Source organism: Labrus mixtus, chromosome 7, assembly GCF_963584025.1.
Source record: "Labrus mixtus chromosome 7, fLabMix1.1, whole genome shotgun sequence".
Taxonomy (NCBI): Eukaryota; Metazoa; Chordata; class Actinopteri; order Labriformes; family Labridae; genus Labrus; species Labrus mixtus.
In genome coordinates, this window is record NC_083618.1 from 8,215,623 (window position 1) to 8,237,281 (window position 21,659).

Here is a 21,659-nt window from a genome sequence, read left to right on the forward strand (position 1 = left end):
GATCCTAACACGTCCTACAATTCTGTTATAACTAAATGTATGCCTGAATGTTTAGATATTTGTACTGCTGTAGGTACTGGTGTGTAAGGTGTTTGAGTGACACGGTAAAAAGTTACTTTTATCAAATTAAGGATTTTCAACAGCAATTGAAAGCAGCACTCAAATTAACAGCTTAGTATTTTAAAAGAGTATACAGTTGAGTCAAATTATGCAAGTAAAATGTTTCAGAGGAATAATTAAGACATTTATTCTTCAAATATATAGAAATGTTTTACAACTATTCTGAATAAAGATAACATAGAGTCGAGTATAGTCCTATGAAGTCTTAAAGAAATAAACCATGATTGAAGAAAATAGCTTATCAATTATTGCCATAGCCATTGTTAATTCGACCATCAACCCCAGGCTAAATGAGCATAGCCTACTCATAACAAAAGAATGATAGCATATCAATACTCGCAATAGCCTTTTCATAAGGCAATCGATTGTTAAGAGCAGTGATTTAAGCAGGCTGAAATTCTCCAAACAAAAATTATAACTAAAACACTTTTTCGGTTAATCAATAATAATAAAAAAAAAAACTTACATTAAACACTAAAGATTTAGCATTTAAGAAGAACAGCTCCACTGTCGTGTTGTCTTTCAAGAAGGTGATCTTCTCAATATAAAACCTGGAAAGAATAGGTTGGGTAACTTACGTACACTTGAAAAATATCATGTCAATGCCCTTTTTTCATTGTTTTAGCAGGCAATAAGACTTCATCATGTTCATAAAGTCTAGTTTGGCTTAGATTAGCAACACATAAACATCACTGCCACCTGCTGGCCAAGACAAGGGTGTGAGGTTCTCAGTACACTGCCTTGCCACATATCGGGTCTCATTTATACACAGTTAACTCAAAAATGTAAAACACTGAGGTTTTCTTATTGATGGGGGCTGATCATTCTGATGAAGCACAGGATTATTCTACATTTTGCAAGCTTTTACTGACATAATTACTCACCTCACAAGGAACTTGAGTTCCAAAGGCCCTGATGTCTTGGAGAAGTCATGATCAAGGACTTTACGATCCAGCTGAAGCCACTTATTCTGGCCACTAAGCACATATGAACAAATTATTTATTTATTGTAATTGAATAATGCCATTATTATTTGTATACCCTCTTAAGGTTTCTTTAAACAAGAATTCTAAATCAACCCACGGGTTAAATTACAACACAAACACATGGATTAAAACACTGTTCATCAAGTAGCCTTATTGTCTATAAAAGGAAATGTAGCCTACTTACGTGTCATCTATGAAGCACAATCCAAAGTAATCCTTCTCCTTCAGGTTAAAATGTGAGGCCACCAAATCTAACAGCTCAAGGGACAACAGCTTGGGCTGTTGAGATAATCATGAAATACAGAAGGTTTGTTTAATTTCTTTAAATATTAACTCAAAATGTCAGTGAAAACTTGACATACAGATACAGACAGAACAATTTCACAAATAAAAAGCAAAATAGTTCTCAATTGAAATATTCAAAAGGCTTAATCAAATGCATGGGGATAACTGTTAAGGGGGCTTAGCATCATTTGTGCATTAGAAATCAAGCAGAAAGAGTCAACTACCTGAACCAGCAGCTCCAGCTTTCTGCCATCAAGGAGGTGAACCTGGCACAGACGGCCCTCTGTCATCTGTAGAAGGAGAAATAACATGAGTCATGACAATTCCTGCAAGAAGAACACGGTAGGCTTACTTGCAAAAGTTTAGTCTCCACCTCCACCTGGGCCTCTCCACTCAAAAAACATATTCCACTTTCTGGCGAAAGAATAGCTGCTGCTCTTTCCTGAATGAACAGTTACTCACATCTATATTAGTATTTGTGCTGACTGAGTGGTTTAAAGGCACCATTGGTTTATTTCCATTTGGCATGCTCCAAATCACAGTCAGAGAAACATACTGTTACTTGTTTAAAGCCATTAAAACCTCTGCACATGCTATTGTCTTTCTCACCGCACATGTCATTTCTCTGCAAGAAAACTAGTTAGTCAAACCACTGAAAAAATCAACATGCCATGTTTTTTCCGCTGTTCAGAAACACAAGCAAAACACAATGAAGCCCTGGTGCACAGTTTAATTGAATCCCAAGCACATTGTTAAAGGATAATGGTTTTTAGATTAATTCTGCTGCAGTCAGCACAACTGCCTTTCAGTGCAGGACAACGTAGATATGATAACATAGCAATGAATGTAATTCAAGTCATATTTGAATGTGTTAAGAATCTTCCATTGTTATTGCATATTATTTTGTATAATAGTTATAGGCTAATCAGGCTGTAGATTTTTTTTATTTGAGTTGAGTGATTTGAGAGCAGGTGAGTTTACTTTTTGAACTCAGGGACAATGAGCAGAACTTCAATGCAAAAACAATGTTTTGCTCCCCAGCATTTTGACCAGGACACCTTTTATTACTTTGAGTAAAAAACATATGGCACCCAACTGCTTGGCCTCTTGTGGAAAGTGTTGGTCATGGTGACACCCAGTGAGGCTGCAGGGCTTGAGGTCTCTTTCTGGCATGGTATTAATCTTCAGTCTACCATGAAAAATGTTCTGTGCACCACAACAGAGCTATCATCTCATTTTTATATTGTTTCAGTTACTTTTGCTCTTTGTTTTCTTCAATGACCTAACCTAAACCCAAGTGAGATTAACAGCTCTGTGGCTAAAAATGTACTTCTCAACAAAGGTTTTCACAATAACTTGCTTGCTTTTATGCAAATTTCAGATTGAAACACATTACTCATTACTTTAACTGTTTGATGTGAGCAGCAATTAATTTTCATACTCCATATCTCAGTGGTCCAGAGGATGTCAGCATCTTTTTTCACTGACATGAAAAAGAAGAACACTAAAAATCAACTAAATCTCAATGAAACCTCAATAAAAAAACCTCTTCTTTGTGATATGTGCTGATAGGAATATATTAGCAGTTGTAAAAAACAACACATTCCATAGTTGAATCTGTGACTTATCACTATAACCCTTTCATGAATAGTTGTTGCTGTCCATTGCACAATCCTTTCAAAGGCCCATCTATCAGTGTGGCATTGTTTCAGGGCAGTGACATCCACACTTTGACAAAGGCCTTTGACACAGGCTCATATAAAGCCCAGTCAGCCATTGAATTTCAGATTCATCTTCAAAATCTGTCAAAGTTATACCAAATCTAAGTCTTTTATTCCAATCGAATCTATGCAGGCAATTAAAAACTATTCTGAAGTAGTTTAGCAAAGCAGTCCCTACCTAGCAAAGCAGCCTGTATCAAAAGGAGGACCTGACATTATTTTTGTGGTCTCTGACAACAACAACAAAAAAGGTCAAGTCTGTGTTAGGGAGGTCCAACCCTGGCAACCCTTTCTTTAAAGGCAGAGAGCCCTGATGGTGCTCTTTTGACCCTCAGCCATACTGACCTGCTCAGACTGAGTTTGGCAACGTGCCTTGATCACCTTCCTTATGTAACTATTTGTAGAGTGACAAATAACACTGGCATATACTTTGGTGTAAAGCAACCATTAAATGTTTCAAATGCTGTAAAAAAAAATATTTTTCTGCTACTTCAACTCTGATACCCACTGTAATTTCCCTTAGCATTATATTACTCTTATTCTTATATTTTCAATTTTCACATTATTATGACTCCATTATTTTAGCCTGCACTTTGAGTGCAACAAAATATGCTAAATTGCAGAATTCATATCGCAGCTAGCTAGTAAGTGTTAGACAAATGAAGTAGCCACTGAATGCAAAAGACATGTTTTAATGGCACCATGTTGTTAGAGGGCTAAAAGATGAACCAGAGACGTTTCAGGTTTACACAGAACTAATGCAAGAAGGATGTGTTAACCACACCGACAGTCTTCAGGTGTTCAGCTACAAAGCATTTCAAAGACAACTTTGAACGTTCTCCTCCTCAGCCAGACAGAGAGATCAAACGGCCGGTCATGCTGCTTTCTAATGACTGCCATATGTGCCTGAGCCCTTGTTAAAAAGGTTTTGTGCCTCACTGAGAAACAGCCTTTGCCTTCTAACATTGAAACAAATAAAACACATGCATATGTTAATGAGCCAGATGAAGAAAAAAAAAACTGGACTCACTTCACTTAAAAAAGTTGAAGGGAGAAGCTAGGTAATATAAGCCATAAAACTCAATGGGTAGTCAGAAAAAAACTCTCTGGCAGCCTACTTGTAATCCTAAACATATGCTGCCCAAACATTTCATAAAACCTGACAACTATGCTCTTTTTTTCTACAACGTATTTACCAACATTATTTACACCATTATTGCTGGAGGAGCTGTCCTACCTGGTAGCATTTTCCAATCATGAACCAGGCTTCAAGAAAGCGTCTGCTCGGCATCAGCCCATTATTGTACCACCTCCTCATGGTCTGCTGTGCCAGGCTCCAAACAAGCTGGCTGCCTGATGCCACCAGCTCTTCCATTCCACGGATGATTCGCACAGCCATAGTAAACTGATTTATCTTCCTGTCTGGCTAGGTTCTGCCCCTCATGATGACATCTCACAGTTTCAGAACCAAGAGAAAAGAGCACTTAATTTGGCTTCAGCACAACAAGCTGAATGGAGGATCTACACTGCAGACACACATCTACTTTGTGTCTACTATATGTCTCCAGCTGATGTAATGTCAGTGAGAGTCGGCGCTCTGGAGGGACTGGTGTGGAGGAGCTTGCCTCAGGCTTGGTCCTGGGACCAGGTCCAAAACACTGCCTCATTGAGTGCAGGGGAGGGCAGGGCAGAAACACAGGGCCTCCATCTCCCATCAAAATAAACACACTTGTGTAAAAACAAGACAGATGGAGACAATGTCTGTCTGGACAATAGGCCTACATAATCATAAATACTTTACTTGGTGACTCACAGTAAAAATGGGTAAAAATGTTTGATTTGTTGGTCCAATCTGTGACCTTTCTATACTCAAATAATGAAGACAAAATTAAGTTCCTTTTTTTTTTTTTTTTTTGCTTAACAAAGTGAAATGACTTCATTGAATTGTAAATCTGAGCATGAATTTCAATGTCTGCGAACAGGAGTGCGAATGCTCTATCACTTTGTCTGGGATGTGGGAGCTATTTCCTGCTGAGACCAGACACATCCACCCATAATATCCTGCAAACACCCTAAAAGTAATTGGTTTCGTGTTTTGGATCAACAGGAATGGTGGAACTGAAAAGGCTGAACTAAAATGAAACTGCAGGAAAAACATTTAGAACCTTTGTGTATGAATGAAAAAAAAAGTACAAACTGATGTCATTGACCTGCAAATGTCACAAACAAGCTGTGCACCCAGCTCACATAAACAAGTCACAAAATGTTGAGAGACAGCAATACATGGATCAGCTCCCAGCAGTGAATTTATCTAAATAATCAAGAAACAAAACCCAGCTGCTTGTTGTTGTGACCATTGTTTCTGAGATCTCTTTAAGTGTCTGATGGAAACGTGTTTGAAAATACATGAGCATCATTTTCTCATATGCGCTGTAACCTTCACTATTCTACAGTAATACACAAAAACGATGTAAGGCTTATGAAGCGGACCAGTCACTTTAATTGTAATAATTCACCAAATGTCAAAGAAGTCAATAAGTGTTTTCCACCTCTAAACTAGTACTCAGAAAGCAGGGAGCTTCTCCGACAGTGGCAAATAGTCTAAACAGGTAGTTTCAAGTTACAGCCCCTCCTAGAGTATGCTTCTCTACACAAAAAGACAATAAACAGAATATTAGCTCTGCTGCTGATCAGCGGTGCATCTGACTGCCACAGCAGGCAGTAATGCAGTAAATTGTAAAACAGCTCTGAAGCATATATTGGATATGAACATTTATATTACCACTCAGGCATGCAGGTTATTCTTAGCCATGGAGGACAGCGGTTACTTTGGAGCTTTTATAATAAACAAAATGAGAATTCCTGAGAAACAACATGAATATAAAAACTTGTTCGGACACACAATTATCCGTATACTTGCCATGGGTTGAATAATAAGAGCAAGACCAACAGTTTCACAGCAATAAATACCAAAAGTACCACCGTCCATATAAACTTGCCATGTATGTTGTGTGTGCAGGGATTTTCTGCCAAATTGTATTCACTCAAGACAACAGCTTTCACAACAATGATAAAAAAAGTTAAAGGCAGCTTTAGTTTTTGCAATACTATTACTAATGGAGAGTAGGGAGGATGAAGGTAAAATATTGAGCCATATATGTCTAGAAGATGCAGACAAAATACCCTGTATGTTTAGCAGTTCAGTTTAATATCACAGCAGTCTTTAAGCCATAAATTAAATATACATTTCCAGTTCTATTCTTTTGTTCTATTGTTTTTAACAGTATTAAAAACTATGATTCTAAAACCACTATTGCAAAAACTGCATGGATCTATTTTTACAGGGCAGTATTCATTAATTATTTATTTAGACTTCTATGCGTTAATCATATTCAGTTAACCATGATAAACAAGGGCAGATGTGTGAAGCATCAGCTGCCTAACATATGCTGGAACAAGCGGCTGTTGATCACTCACATAATCACCATGAGTGCATTGGAGAGCAACAAATTCTGGCCCACATAATGTCAATAAAAGAAGGATTTCTGATGGAACACAGTTTGTTTTGATTAAAAGATTTAGCACCCTCTGCTTGTGTGATGATTATATAAAGACAAGAAAGTTGAACAGAAATGTACAATTAGCAATTTAATCAACAATAGCATTTTAGGAATACAAAATACATAACATTGTATGTAGTTTATCTATGCAGAAGAAAATGAAAACATACCAAGAGTGGTTGAATTTCATTGTAAGTTTCATGTAGATTATGATTTCTACAAAACCATAAATACTTACTGTAAACACACACATACATTCACACACACACACACACACACACACACACACACACACACACGTGCCAAATGCCTGCAGGCAGCAGATAATCCCAGTTGATTTTAGCACTCTAAACTGGACTCTTGGGAAGGTGAAGATGAAGAACGGGCAAAACATCAGCTAGAATCAATCAGTGGAAGTCTGCCCTCGGAGAGGGCATCCTGCAGGGACAAGTGCAAATTAAGTATTTGTGATCATTCTGGGAGACGGAGAATAAGCAGTTAAGTTGTTTGCCTGCTAGTGTCCATGTCCTTGCAAAACACATTATTTTGCTGCTTCTGTAAAAAAAATATTGTAAAGAATGAACTAGTAACTAACTTGACCTTAAAACCAACCTACTGTATGTAGTGACAGATGCTAAAATGATCATGAACTGCAAAGTCAAGAGATCATTCTCAGCTGTTAACACACAATGTTTATCAAACCACATGCACTCATTTGATGCCATGTAATTATTCAATTATTGAAGAAAGCAGCTTTGAGCTTTTTGTATCAGTTTATCAGACATTAGACAAACCTTGAAATTACCAGGATTTTTTAATCTTGAACATTTAACATTGTGTGTGTAAACATATATGACAATGATAAAGTGCATTTTTGAGTAATATGAGACATTACCCTACTACCCCAGTATTCATTGTTGATGTCCACGGCCTGACACCATGGCTGTAAACACCATGACCTCACTCCACAGTCTGTCATCCTCTCTGATGTCACTATAGTGTCACTCCATTTCTCTAAGCAGGTCATGTGCTGCTCACAACACAATACTCAGTTAAGGCCTCATTCTTCTGTCAGCTTTTGTGATGCCCCCCACCACACACCACACAGCCCTGATGGAATACAATCAATTGTTGTGCAAACTGAGCAGTCACTGACAGAACTGTCAGGCTGCAGTATGCCTTTACAACCAGCAGGTGGGGGAATTGAAATGTCTCTCACACAATCCCAGAACATAAGTGCTAAAAAATGTTAGTTACCTCTCCAAGTTATCTTCAGACTTGTCGTGTTGTTCCTCCTAAATATAAAGACCTTGTTTAGTGATAAGTGTCTGGATTAAATGCTCAATGAGAATACAGACAGGCTGCATGTTGTCATTTAGCTCTATGCTTTGCTCAGTCCAAGATATTTATTATAAATAGGCCTGGAACTCTTGAGAATACAAGAAAGGGCAGGACAGGGGCAACCCTATGACAAGATCATCCTTGTTCCCCAAAGGCATTTTAACATTGGATGGCAATTACCATGTACAGTAAGAGGTTGATTAATTGCCAAATAGGGGGAGGCCATTGAGTGAAAACAACAAAGCCTGAGCAGGCAGGGAAACAACTGTCATCCACAAGGGCCAACAGCTGACGAGCTATGCCACATACTGAGACTGCATCTGACACGATGAATGGGAGACATTCTGTGCAGTGTGCCTAACACATGGCATGGCATGACACTCTCACACAAACACACACACGCACGCACACACACACACACACACAAAGAACTTTTCAACCCCACGTTATTATTATCATTGTCCCACAGGACCCTGCTTGCATGCTTATCCACTTTCCTGTCACTTGCAGTTAGAAATGGGGAAAGTGGACACAGCTGTCAGATGACATGATACCCAACGGGTGGATGATTTGTAATCATACATCATATATGAAGAGATTAAGCTCATGAAACATAAAAGCGGTCTATCTCTGGTAGAAAACAGAAACTGTTCCCCCCAGCTTTTTATAAAGAGCCTAATGCATGCGTATTGAGAAAATACATTTAAGATAAAATATGCTGCTTTTTTTCCTTTTTAAATGATTTTCTAGACACATTCTTACTGTGGTCAGGTAATCTCAGACAAAGGGCATATTCAAAACACTTTGTGAAAGGGTAAAACACATACCACAATACAAACACAATTGCAAATACCAAAGCACGAACACAAATCATTTTTTGTTCAGTTCACTATTTTCTTGTGTTGTATGAAACAAATTGGAACTGTAATTTGTTTATAAAGTTTGAAAAAAACAACAACTAATCTTCCACACGTCTGTTGGGAATAAATGTCTGACCGAAACCGAAGGCTTAAACTTCCGTTGTGGCTATGTGCATTTACGTTATGCCATTTGCAACCACGTTGTATTGTTTTAATTTGTGTTGTCATTCGTTCGCATTCATGTTGTGGCCCTTGTGTTTGTCATTTCTTTTAATTGGGTAGAGTTTGGACATGCCATTTTTCTAAGACTTCTGGGACACCGTATTAAAGAACATTTATGTAAAACAAAATCAACTTTTGGGTGAAGTTAGGTGACACAGTCAAGCCCAGCTTTGTGGCCTAGCAGGGGTTAGCAAAAGAAAAGAAGGCATGTCATGATGCGAGGACCCAAGGGCTTTAAGCTTCCACTATCCATCTATTAACTTGTCTGTTGTGTCTGGGGATTTGGGGCCAGCTTCTCTTGCTGTATGGTACATTGCTCAGGGGATCACTGGAGGCCACAGGCCATGATAAACCTGGTGTGTGTATGAAGCAGATGCTGTGGAGAAGGAGGAGGAGGTCAGGGGGCGGGCGTTTAAGGAAGCAGTCCATGGTGTAAGCAAGCACCCCCACACTTTCTGCTGTGACAAAATGTTGCCCTGAGGGATTGTGGGTGACCAGATTTGCTCAGACATTTCTCATCAGGAGCACAAAGAGCCTGTGTCAGTAGCTTTCAATATCATAACCCAGTAACAGAAAATATAAATGCCCACTGTTGACTTCTCTACAGGCGTCCAAAGGAAACAAATGGAAGAGAGATAAAGCAGAAAAGGGGGGCGGAAGGAGACAACATACAGTATAAGCCCTGAGGAAGTGGAAAGTGAATTCACCGAGAACAAAAATAACTAAATCATTCTAAATAGTTTGGCTTCTGAAGTGTAATATTATTATGTATACTCAAGGGGGAACTCATCTCTAAAAAACACAGCTCAAGCTAATGGGTATTGGGTATGTCATTAGTTTTGCAGATATTTTTGCATAAACCTTAATCTGAGCCACCAAATGATTGTGCTATATAAAACAATACATTAGAAAAACTGTTAATAACTCATTCTCTTTTGGATGTCAGTTTTATTTCTGTCATGCAATGAAAAAGGCAGGAAAAAACAACCTTGTCAATCTGAAAGCTACTTAAAAAAAAGAAAGTGGCAGAGAGCTACTTGCATCTCAAGGCACCAATACCTAATGGCTGTAGTTTTTATGATTGGAGTACATCATAGAAGGAAGTGAGGTGATAGAGAGAGCAGGAAAGCCCTGATCTGGAGCTAGTTTGGGTAGATGTGGGTCAAACAAACACAGGATACATGGGTTGGAGTCCCATTTGAGAGGGACGGTTTAACAACTTGTGTTTTTTTACAAATGGCATTTGGACAACACAAACCACTTTACTTATGCTGCCAAGTTGGGAGGCTAAAATGTTCTTTTAAAATGTCTTACTTAAAACGTATATGTTAAATAGGCCTTGTTCAGGTTTTTCACCATTATTCACCACTATGAAACAGTTTGTTTCAACCAAGTAGCTTGATTGGACTTGAGACAGTCCAGGAGTGATACAAAATAGTGAAACAGCAAAAGATTTGGTAAAATCATGTGGTTTCAGTAACTTTATTTGAGTAATTCTCACAGTCAGTACTGGACAGAGTTATTGTGGAAAAACTTCTGCAGGCTTCATATCAGTTTGAGTTGAAAAAAAGTAGAAATTTATACTTAAAATGAATATTTTAGATTTCTCCAATACCATATAATCTTCTCAAAACTGAATTCAATTTGTGACATGAAGGGATAATGTATTTAATTTGCTTCATAATGTAGTATAATATGAAAAGTACATAAGGAAGATAGTACACATAAATACAGCAGAAATCAAGTATATCCTATGTAAATGTCTCTCTGAGTCACGACTGTCTACGATGAGTGAGAAGTGCGAGTCCCACTGACTGTGTTGTTGTTGGAGCCAGGGTTCGATCAGGTTTACATGCACGGCCGTGCCTATAAAAGCTGTTTGAGTCAAGGACTATAAAAAAGAATAATAACGGCCAACGCTTATTGTCACAAAAGTGTTTTTAGATCATTCCGTGTCAATTAATATGCAATGTGAAGCTACGAGCTAACTAAATTGTGCTAACATTAGCCTGCTAACACAACAATGCAGGCCACTAACCTTAGGTGAAAGTAAGGTGTTCTCCAAAAATGTACATTTATTCAATTAAAATCATTTAAAACTTAGAAAAGCACCAAATGCCCATATTAGTGAAGTATAATAGATGGTAATCTTGTTGCTTGTTAAATTAAATTAATTTCTCCAAACATTTCACCACAATTTATCTTTCACTACTCATCAATACAGGTAAGTTGTAGTTTGAGCACTGCTAAGTAAACATTTTAAACGCAGTTTGGTCTGAAGGGATGGATGGCCATCCATATACTGCCTTCCCCTGGAGACACAGTATTATCTCCACTGCCTGTGTTCTTGACAACTGTTAGAACTAACACATCAACTCCATTTCAGCTTTCAACCAAATTCTGTCAACAGCATCATTAAACACCCTAACCCTCCTGACATATTTCATTTCCAAAGACTGAATATGGAATGTCGAACTTTAATTGTTCCATAAAGTAGAGTGTAGCAGATAAAAAGGTATAAACAAATTCATAGAGGAGACCCTTTTTTAATATACAAAGTTAACAAGCCTTATACCAGCACAATGAAACCTTAAAATTTCCTCTAGAATGAGCAAAGTTTTTACTGAACTACCTGTGATAATGTTACCACTTAGACCACACACCTCCTTCCTCTGGGTTCTTGCTAACATGCAACTTTCTTTCCACACCCCTGTTTCCTTCTCACAAAGCTCACAGTGGCCCGTCTGAATGAACAAGCAGGATGCTCGGTTACAGTCCACAGGATGGTGATAATGACTTCCCTACCTGCTTGTCCTCCTCCCCCTCATTCCAAGCTGCAGTTATGAAGGTGACTACAGCTGGATGATTTGGTTCTTTAACTGCAGGGCATATGATTTGGAGGTTGGGGATCTACTGTGTGTGTGTGTCAGTATTGGTCTAGGGGGGGTGTTGGTTTCCACCAGTATTAACCCTGCAAAATGAAGGCTCACATAACACACCATGAGATGAATGCTAAGATCAGGTGGTACCTATACAGCCTCCATTTCTATTATCTACAACACTACACCCTGCTGACATACACAGTATAAATTCACCCCAGACACAACCAAAACAAAATTAACTCATTTAGGCAAGGCTTTAATAAAGACAAATCCAGCTCAACCCATCAGGAAATTACTATTGGGGGGATTGGGGGCGGGGGGAGGGGGGAGGGGGGGACTCGTAGTATCAGACATTCACTGAAGTCTCCAGTGATTCTCCCTACCATGCCTCCATCCCTTCTGGCAGTAAACATTTGAAACACTCACACAATGTTTTAGGTATTGAGCACTATCGATCTCTGAAGATCTGAGGCTGGGGGGTACATCTGCTTTCAGAGCATGCTTGTTTTTTTTCCAGACTCGACACCATGTACCTTTCTATATGTGTCTGAGAGGGTAATAATAGCAGCTCAGGCCCTTTTCCAACCCCTCCTCATTTACCTTACACACACCCAGAGTGTCGGGAGTCCCATTCTGGTCATAACCATTGAGGCTTTCAAACGCCCCCTCAACAAGGCCTCCAAGCTCTCCTTTGTTTGTGTGTGTGTGTGTGTGTGTGTGTGTGTGTGTGTGTGTGTGTGTGTGTGTGTGTGTGTGTGTGCGTGTGTGAATGTGTGTGTGTGTGTGTGTGCGTGTGTGTGTGTGTGTGTGTGTGTGTGTGTGTGTGTGTGCGTGTGTGTGTGCGTGCGTGTGTGTGTGTGTGTGATCTATAAAGTGTGTTTAAGAGGAAAATAGAAAGAACTGGAGAGTAAAAACAATAGATTACAGGAGAAAAAAAACGCCCCTATCCCTCTGTCTGAAACCTCATTGCAAGCCGGCAGCAGCAAATACAGAGGAAGCAATTTTTGCTTTGTTCTAAATTTCAATGTCTTAGCCTCATAGAAATTTCATCCCAGTGTGATGTAAATATGAGAAGTAGGAAGAGGTGAAGAATACAAAAAGGAGGTTTCCTGCACAGAGGTCTAGATGGGGATCATCGGGAGGTACAGAACAGCGATTTCAGAACGATTTCAGAAGTAGAGCCTCCAAATGGTCAGTCTGTGTGACAAAGTTATTTATATCTGCAACAAGATGACATGCTATAGACCAAAAGTCTCTGATAAACAGCATATGGCGGGATCTATTGAAAAATGTTGGTTAGCATGACATTTACGGGAAAAATATGCATATTGGTAACTGTTTCTCATTTATTTGCACAAACCTTATCCCCTACATGTTACTTTTATTTATGTAACTTTTACATTTGAACATAACTAAGTTATTTACATCTTAATAATCCTATATTTGTCTGTCCTTTCCCCCCTTATTTAAAAAAAAAAACAGTTAACTTTGTCATGCTAAATGATGATGTATCACCAGCCTATTAAAGTATTAAGTTCTTGCACTTGCATTTGCCATGTACAGTTGGAGTTGTAATTAATTTGTGCAAACATTCCCCCTGGAAAAAGAGCTTTTTTCCACTAAAGTGCTTGAGTCAATAGCTACTTATACACATGGGTAACCTTTAATTCATCCTTGTGTCTCTTCTTTTAATTATTTATAAGAAGGTTGGGTTGAGTCCTGGAGTTTGTGGGGAATGTGTTCACAAACTGCAAGTGTCTGTCCTTAAACAGAATAATTAATTAATGAAATCTTGTTCATCTTAATCATATGTAAACAAGATCCCAGTGGAATTACTGGCCAGCTAAGAACCACTCTCCAGGGCTGATGCTCATGTTTTCTATTTTAATCTGAAGGGGAACTAATACAAACCCAGCCCTGAACACCAACATCTTTTAGAAATAATACAAAAACAGAAGTATATTAGTCACATATAACTTTTTGTATGACGTATTCTTGTATAGAAGAATTGTACATTTTGATTTTTTAGAATCTCTGATTTGCTCATAAAACTAAGGGCCAGACTCTTAATTTGACCCAGGAAGTCCTGTCTGACTAAACAAAGCAGCCATGAAAAAATGATAAAAAGGAAGAGTCTGCTCACTGCTGAGTTGGTTTGTGGCCAATGAGGAACAGAGTTATGTTGACACAACTTTTGGTGAGCCAAACATGCAGGCATTATGGCAGAAGGCTAAAAGCACAGAGAACATTTACAGCAAAAGGCGGAGCGTTTAGACATGTGAAAACTTTTTGGAAATACTCTTCAAGCAAGGTCTTGTGGTCTCTACTCAGACAACCACTCTACACTGGTGATGTGAATTGATTTCCACTGCTAAGCCTATAGATTAGTGTTGACCTACAAAACAGTGACTAGAAACCAGTCCAATGCCTGACCTCGAATAAAGCTTCAAGCTGCAATCCTGTTTACATTACTGTATATAAAGAAGCCAATAATACACAATATCCATGTTTACAATTTGACAACAGCTAGCACTCCTTTATCTGGTGTTTTTGCTTCTAATCTCAGACTAATGTGATCCTATTTAACTTTTAAAAGTAGAAATGACACAGTTGTCCCTTTCACAAATAAAAAAGAAGTAGTAGGCTATAAGAAAATGAAACTTCTCAATTTGAAAACATTTTGTAATGCTTTTTAATGGGATATAATAATGTAAATATCCTGGCAAAGTCTTTCTTTTTGGTGGGCTCTTTTTTGTTATGTGACTAGCATCAATGATTCAAGTATTACAAATAGTGTTGACCAGATTCTTTTCTGCATTCATATGAAAAAAAACAACAACTGTTGTTTATAGAGAATAATCAAAAGCAAAAATGTTCTCAGACCTTTGCAAATGTTTTCCAGGATTGTGTTCAGGCCAATGCATTCTACTCTTCAATCTTTTTCCTACAGACTTTTTCCCTGCATGACACTGAAGGCTTCTCAATAATGATTGGTCAACAACATACAAACTGAAAACGAGCTTTAACCACATCATGTTTGACACCATAAAACCTCTTAACTAAAGTAAGTGAAAAAGTACAGGCTCTGAAATGTATTCACAGAAAGAAGCCCCTTTGTCATACTCCGACGTGTTTACACTACATACTAAGTTAAACTGAAAGCACTGACACTCTAAATAAAACTTTAAACCAAAAAACAAACAGTTTATGCTTGAATGCGCTTATCAGTTGGATGATGTCCTGCTATTATGAGTCAGCTCTGAAGTTGTTGACTGTGCTTGCTCACTTTCATTCATGTTTCTACTCACTTCCCCCTGTCTGACACACATACCATATTCATCTTATCACTTCTTGTTGTCTCTCACATGAGGAATTGTCTTTTGTACTTTTGATTTTGGGAAGGCCGGGCACAAAAATGCAACTTAAGTATAGATAACAGAAAACCCTACTTCCCATCACTGTGACAACAGGCTGTTGCAAAAATAAACCTGTTTTATTGTCTTGTTTTGAAAGGGCACTATCAGTTGGCATTTTCAGATTTGCCAGATGAAGGTGGGCCCCTGTTATGCCTAGCTTGCAATGTGTGACACCCAAAGGCAGAATGGTTGGGCGTAGTTGTGTGTGCATGCCTGAGTGTGTGTGTATGTGAAACTCCTGTTGTGTATTCACACGCCGTGCCTGTTGAGCTTCCGCAATGCTGTAATGCAATGTCAATTCACACACAGGGACACCAATAATTTACCTTTTTGGATGCCTTGTGTAAGGGGCTACATTACACATCCAATCACCATAAGGTGTCTTAATCAGCATGTGAAAAGAGTTGAGTAATGTTTGGGGGGAAAGCTCCAAGCTTCTACTTAGATTATATTATTTACTTTTTAAATGTTGGCGTTGGTGAGTTTCCCAACCAATACAAAGTCGAACACTACTTGCACTAATGCATCACTTTAAGGGGTTTAAAGTAATGCTATTCAGTTCAACAGTCTTCTCTTTTGGTTTTGGAAATCCTGCCAGACTTGATCCAATAAAAGATCTACCAGAAACCAGTAAGACGTCCCTGACCTGGTTGATTTCATTTATAGACGGATCTTTTTATATACAGACTCATACAATTACTCTAAAAAAAAAAACATAGCAACGGTTAAGGTGGATTCATTTAAGATCCCATTACCATTCACATGTTCACTATCACATGCCAGTCTCTGGTGAAGGGTTCTTTAAGGGGATAAAATCTGTTGTCAGAACCAGTTTGGCAGGAACTTATTTTCTACCAAAAGTGCTGAGTTGTGTGAACCTGTGTGACGACAGTATCAAATGGCCTGAATGACAAAAGCTCTCTTGCAAGTTTCCCATTGGGCGTTAAAATAAAGATGTGTGGGAAAGAAAAAAGAAAATGCTGATGAACAACTTTTCACACATAGGGTCTTTAAGGGGAGTTGGGAACACAAACGCAGCTAATTTCAAACTCTCCGGGCTGACTGAATCTGCTGTTTAGTCTTGTTTACCCATTCAAAGATCACTTGGATCGGACTGTAAATGGGACCTGACTGGCATATAACTCTTATTTGTGTCGAGCTTAGCTGTGGCATTGGAATATTCTCTGGCTGTTAATAGCTTTATTGAATTGGAAGTGCTGACCCCAATAAAATCAGCTGAATATCCTAGACTAAAGTCAACACAAAGCAGCGCTGCCTTTGCAGTTTGTCTGCCTGTGTGTGAGCGTATGTGTGTGTGTGTGTCCTTGTATCAGAGAGAGAGACAACATATGTTACACTCATGAGGCACAAATTCAATACTGTCACCGACGTTGTTGTTTTTTGTTCCACTTATGCCACTCATATTGCTGTTTTTTAAACAAGGTCTACTGAGTTCAAATCAATAAACTACAATGAAAAAATAACACTGACAAATAAAATAATCATCCTGTTTTTTAAAAACCCAGCACCACAAGCTACTGTTTATTAAGGTCTGCAATGACACAAGACCCATACAGGATATCATATGGTTTCCATGCCGGCCTGCCCATTGTTTGCTTTGTCCAGGAAACAGGATATTCACAAAGAGGAGTGCAAACCAGCAGGCCACAGTTTGGGGCCAGTAAGAAATGGGAAGGGGCATAGGAGCAGTTATTTTCCTATCGTCAGTGATGGCTGAACCACAGGTATCAAGGTGTTGTCCACAACACAGGTCATTGTTGTCCAAATAACAACTGTCTGTCCAAATAACATTTACAACTTCAAAAGCCCACATATTCTTATTGACGCCTCACTTTTGTTTAGATGTCAACAGTTCCACACCAGGTTGACAGTCACAGGAAAAGTAAAGTAAAAGACCTTATAGATCTGTATGCCAGTTCACATGAGGCATGGATTAATTAACACCTAAACAGAACAAGTGAGCGGTGTTTTGGATTCATGCGGTGGGTGTTAGGCAAAAAAATATGTTTCAACTAAGAAATAGAAGTAACAATAGAACATTTAAAGCTGAAAATAATATTGATTAGTCTCATGAGCAAAGTAGCAAATAAGAGCGAAGTTAAGGAGTTATTGACAATGTAACATAGCCCTTCAAACCCGAGCGCGTTACAGATGAAAGAATAGGGTAATATAATCCAATATCTTTCTAGGATTTAAAACGAAATGCCATGAGCGCGAGCTTTCAGTTTTGGTGTAAAACACAACGTTTCTCACCTTGTGTCTTTTGTTGTGATCGGATCTTTCCTTGTTATTGTCTGAGCGCGGAGCGTCTCAGCCACCCGGCACCGCTAATTCAAATACATCCACCTCTTTCTTTAAAAGAACGAGTCTTCCTCAAAAAGTGATTAGTTGGAATGAAAAAAAAAAAAGAGGTTGTTCAGCAGATTTCACGAGAGAAAAGTCCAGGAAGGGAAGCTGTTGCCTGTCCGGCACATAACCCTGTCTCGCACTGTCAGCCCCATCCATTCACACTCCCCGCCTCTTCCTCCTCTCCACTCTCTTCCACAGATTCAGGATGGGACATGAGGTCTCCTCGTGCGTCGCCACAGCGCACATTTGGCTTGAAACGGAGCAGCGCTCTCTGCTGCGTCAACGCTCTATGACAGTGCAAATGAAATATGTGACATTAAATAAGTCATTTGTTTAGTATTTGTAAATTAAATCATCATTTTGATTGTTCAATTTTGTTATAGATTGCATTCATGCAGGCCTAAATTGTCAATGCAATTCCAGTTCATATGATTGTGGAATAATAAGTAGCCTACATTTGCCATTTTTATTCCACTTCTAACCGTCAGCCTGTCGTTTTATCTTTGTTATTCATTGGCTAGCCTTGTCTCTTGAAGGCCCATTTGAGATAACTCTGTCAGAAGTGGCACCATATTTTTTTTCTAATTTTCAAAATAAGGAAACATGTATAAGAATAGCCTATCAGTTTGATGAGTAATTTAGGTAGGACAACTGGCATATAAGGTCAGTACAACCTCCTCATCTAAGGATGAGTAGGCCTTTAATAAAGAATGATTTTCTGTCATCAATAAATCAATCAATCAATCAGTCAATTGTTTTATCCTTTAACTATTATTTTAAGCTCAGTGATGTATTTTCTGTTTGCAACTTTAATGTCTTGATGTCTTGGATCACCCTGTACACATTCATCAGTGTCATTTCCAACAGCAGACAGCTGCATTTTTCGCTAACAAAAAAAATCACTCTGACAAACCCAGTGTTGCTATACCTGCTAAGCACTAAACATCACAGACAAAGCCAGTGAACATATAGCTGGTAAGAGAAGTAGCATTAAACAGCTACAGAGACAGATGTTTAAAAATATCAAAACAAAACAAACCAAAACAGGTAAAGTACACTATATTGGACTGCATCAACCAGTTGACCCCACAAATAATGAGTTTACAGGTGTGCTAGAGCATCATTTATTTAATGTTTCCAGGGTCTTTTGGTGACTACACTGACTGAGAGATCAAATGAGCACAACACTGCTGTGGCTCCTGCAGGCTGAACAATGGGCTAGAGAGAAACTGCAGCTTCAGGGAAATGGGAGTGATCAGACTATCCTGTTTATTATGAACCAGTGGAACAAGTGTCAGGGCAGTTACCCTCAGCTGTGCATGCACATGTAAGAGAGAATAAGAAAAAATATTCCTCTTCATGTCTACTTGGAGCCCAGCTGCATAAGTCTCGCAAAATGCTTTCTTCGAAATCTAAATGAGTCACCCTAGAGACAGGCCCCACCCCCCTTCCCATTTGTGAGGATTTCTGCAAGCCGGTGATTAGGCTCACCCTGGTGCCATGTGTGCCCCAAGTACCCCCCCCCCCCCCCCTCCCACACACATGCACACTAAATCTCTGCTTGGCCTCACTCCCATTAAGATCAGCCCACTAGCTATTGTTCTAGACACTTATACTCTCTTTATGAAAATGCAATACAATGTAAGTAATGAATTACTTTTTTGCCTATGTAGAATATACAGTGTGTGGATTATAAAATATGTTTTAACCTAAACACATTTTTTCTTCTTAAATTAAGGCTAAATGAAAAATAAACAACATAGCAAGTTAATAAATACAGAAAACTATGCAGGAACATTTTTATTTACATGTGAAAATCTTTTTGAGGGGATAATTAGGAAATGTGAAAAGTATTTTATTAGATTAAATTGACTAATTAGTAGAGATTTACTGCCCAGGTTAAACAACTGAAATAACAGAGAATGACATCAATCAACTTTAGGGGATCTTTGTTTGAGCTAGGAGAGGAAGCTGAATATTAAGTACAAGGGGATTATATTGTGCTCGTGGGACAGATGTTAACATGGAGAGGTCTACTCGGCCCATGATTCACATGCTGTCCCACAGTCATTGGCCTATTGTCAATGTGCATCCTGTCTTTTGAGTCTTCAGTTGCAGATTGCCCCCACCCCCTCCAGGATAGATTAATACTGCTCCCCTGCTATCAGCCTTGACCTTGATGGACTGGTAATGTCATGTTCTTTTGTGCTTTGACAGACAGTCACTCCATGCTTCCCTTTAAAGAAAACCTGAAGCATTTTGTGAATAGCTGGAGATAAACAAAAGATGGCTGACAATAAGTATCATTAACAATAAGTGAGCACTGACCCCTCCATCCCCTGTCATCCTCTTATCAGACCTCTAAGCAGGTCAGCTGTTGTGCTGCTATCCTCATGCCACCAGTCTTCATTCTTCCTGATAGCTTGGTCATTTTAATGTGTCTTTAGTATTTTCCAGGTCAGGTTGAATGAATAAAGTCATTCTTCATTGTGTATTGTTACCCCTCTACAACATCTTTATGAAAAGTTATGACCATTTTTTTAAAAACTGGGTGCCGAAATAGACTCAATGTTAAGTTCTGACCAGCTTGTGTGTGTGTGTTGTGTGTACTGCTGTAAGTTCTGTATTAACAGAAGGGTTTTCTTTTCTTAATGATGCACTACGTGTTTTTTTCTGTTGTGTTCAGTGCTGTGTATATCTATATTATTTTTACGTTTATTTTATTTCTTGTGTTGTGTTGCTATTTCAAAAAGATTAATCAGTTTTTCCCCACTTTACAATCAAATGGAAGTCACATTATATTCACACTGAAACAATATAGTCTAGACCTCTACATTTTAAGTGTCAGGATAAACCTTTTGTTTTAATTTGGTGAAATACAAATAAAATGACTTGGCATCTTTGCTCGTCTTTTGAATTGCCCCCCGGGGACAAATAAAGTTTTTTTAATTGAATTGAATTGTCTAAATGTAATTTAAAACCTTGCACTTTTCAAAAGAGTTTGATTCCCTGAAGGCAGTGGACAACACACCAGACACTTTTTTTCCTTGGACTTGAGATACATAATATCTGTCAGTAAGCCAGTTGGAATAACAGCAGTCCGGTGCAGTAGTCTTAAAGTGCCATTGAAAAAAAGATTGAATTCATTGACCTATAAATGTAAATACGATCATCAACAAGAATACTAACTATTTAGTGAATTAATATCATGCATGTATGTTGCAGTATCATAAAATGAGAAGAATAAGAAAATTGCAATGGTGTCTGTGTAAACAGCTGCCAGGACAGAAGTCCTCAGTGTGTGTATTTGAAGGATGCCCTGTTTGTTTGAACATGATGCCAATTTGAAAGCTGTGTAAAATCACACAATTGGCCAGCAACATGACTGCGCTGGTTGTTCCAGTGTAAAACTACAAACACTGAGTAACAGCAAAGCTTTCTAACAGCACTCCTCTGTGATCTCTGTCTCAAAAGTGCAAAGTGGCAGCATTAACATATGGATAATGGTGTGTACAACTGAGGCTTTGCACAACAAAACAATAATCAGCATTCCAGCAGGTCCTGTTCATATCCCCATTATACAAATACGCTCAAGGAGTGAGGCAATATTAGACCGAATCTACTAAAAAATCATACAGATCCTAACTTTTAGCGTTAATCCAGAGATTAGCCTGCAGGGTCATTGTCAGACCTATCTGGTTGTGGACATCAGAAGCTATAGTACTGTTTGAATTTGCTACAGCATTGTTTTCCAAATCAGAGCTCTTTAACTTGACGTGGGTTCATAACGGACAGTTTAGAAAAGACAGGCACAATAAAAAGGTTATAATATTTCATGATGTCAATGATAGTGGTAGTAATATATTCTCTTAAACACAATTCTTATGAGGTGAAAG

General features: G+C 38.5%; 1 protein-coding gene across 6 annotated transcripts in view; it reads right to left on the reverse strand.

Annotated features, from left to right (window-relative positions):
- Nucleotides 1-17,911, reverse strand: part of frmd4ba (FERM domain containing 4Ba) — a 39,704-nt gene extending 21,793 nt beyond the window's left edge. Inside the window, exons 1-5 of one of the 6 annotated variants that reach the window (XM_061042515.1) lie at nucleotides 17,668-17,911; nucleotides 1,616-1,681; nucleotides 1,291-1,385; nucleotides 1,005-1,097; nucleotides 587-671 (exon numbers count right to left, since the gene is read on the reverse strand). In XM_061042515.1, the coding sequence (XP_060898498.1) occupies nucleotides 587-671; nucleotides 1,005-1,097; nucleotides 1,291-1,385; nucleotides 1,616-1,681 (339 nt within the window). In that variant the 5' untranslated portion in view covers nucleotides 17,668-17,911. Of the gene's footprint in view, nucleotides 1-586; nucleotides 672-1,004; nucleotides 1,098-1,290; nucleotides 1,386-1,615; nucleotides 1,682-4,349; nucleotides 4,550-17,667 lie in introns of those variants that run through there. The other 5 variants (XM_061042510.1, XM_061042512.1, XM_061042513.1 and 2 more) reach the window with 5 other exon arrangements.
- Nucleotides 17,912-21,659: the final 3,748 nt, after the last annotated feature.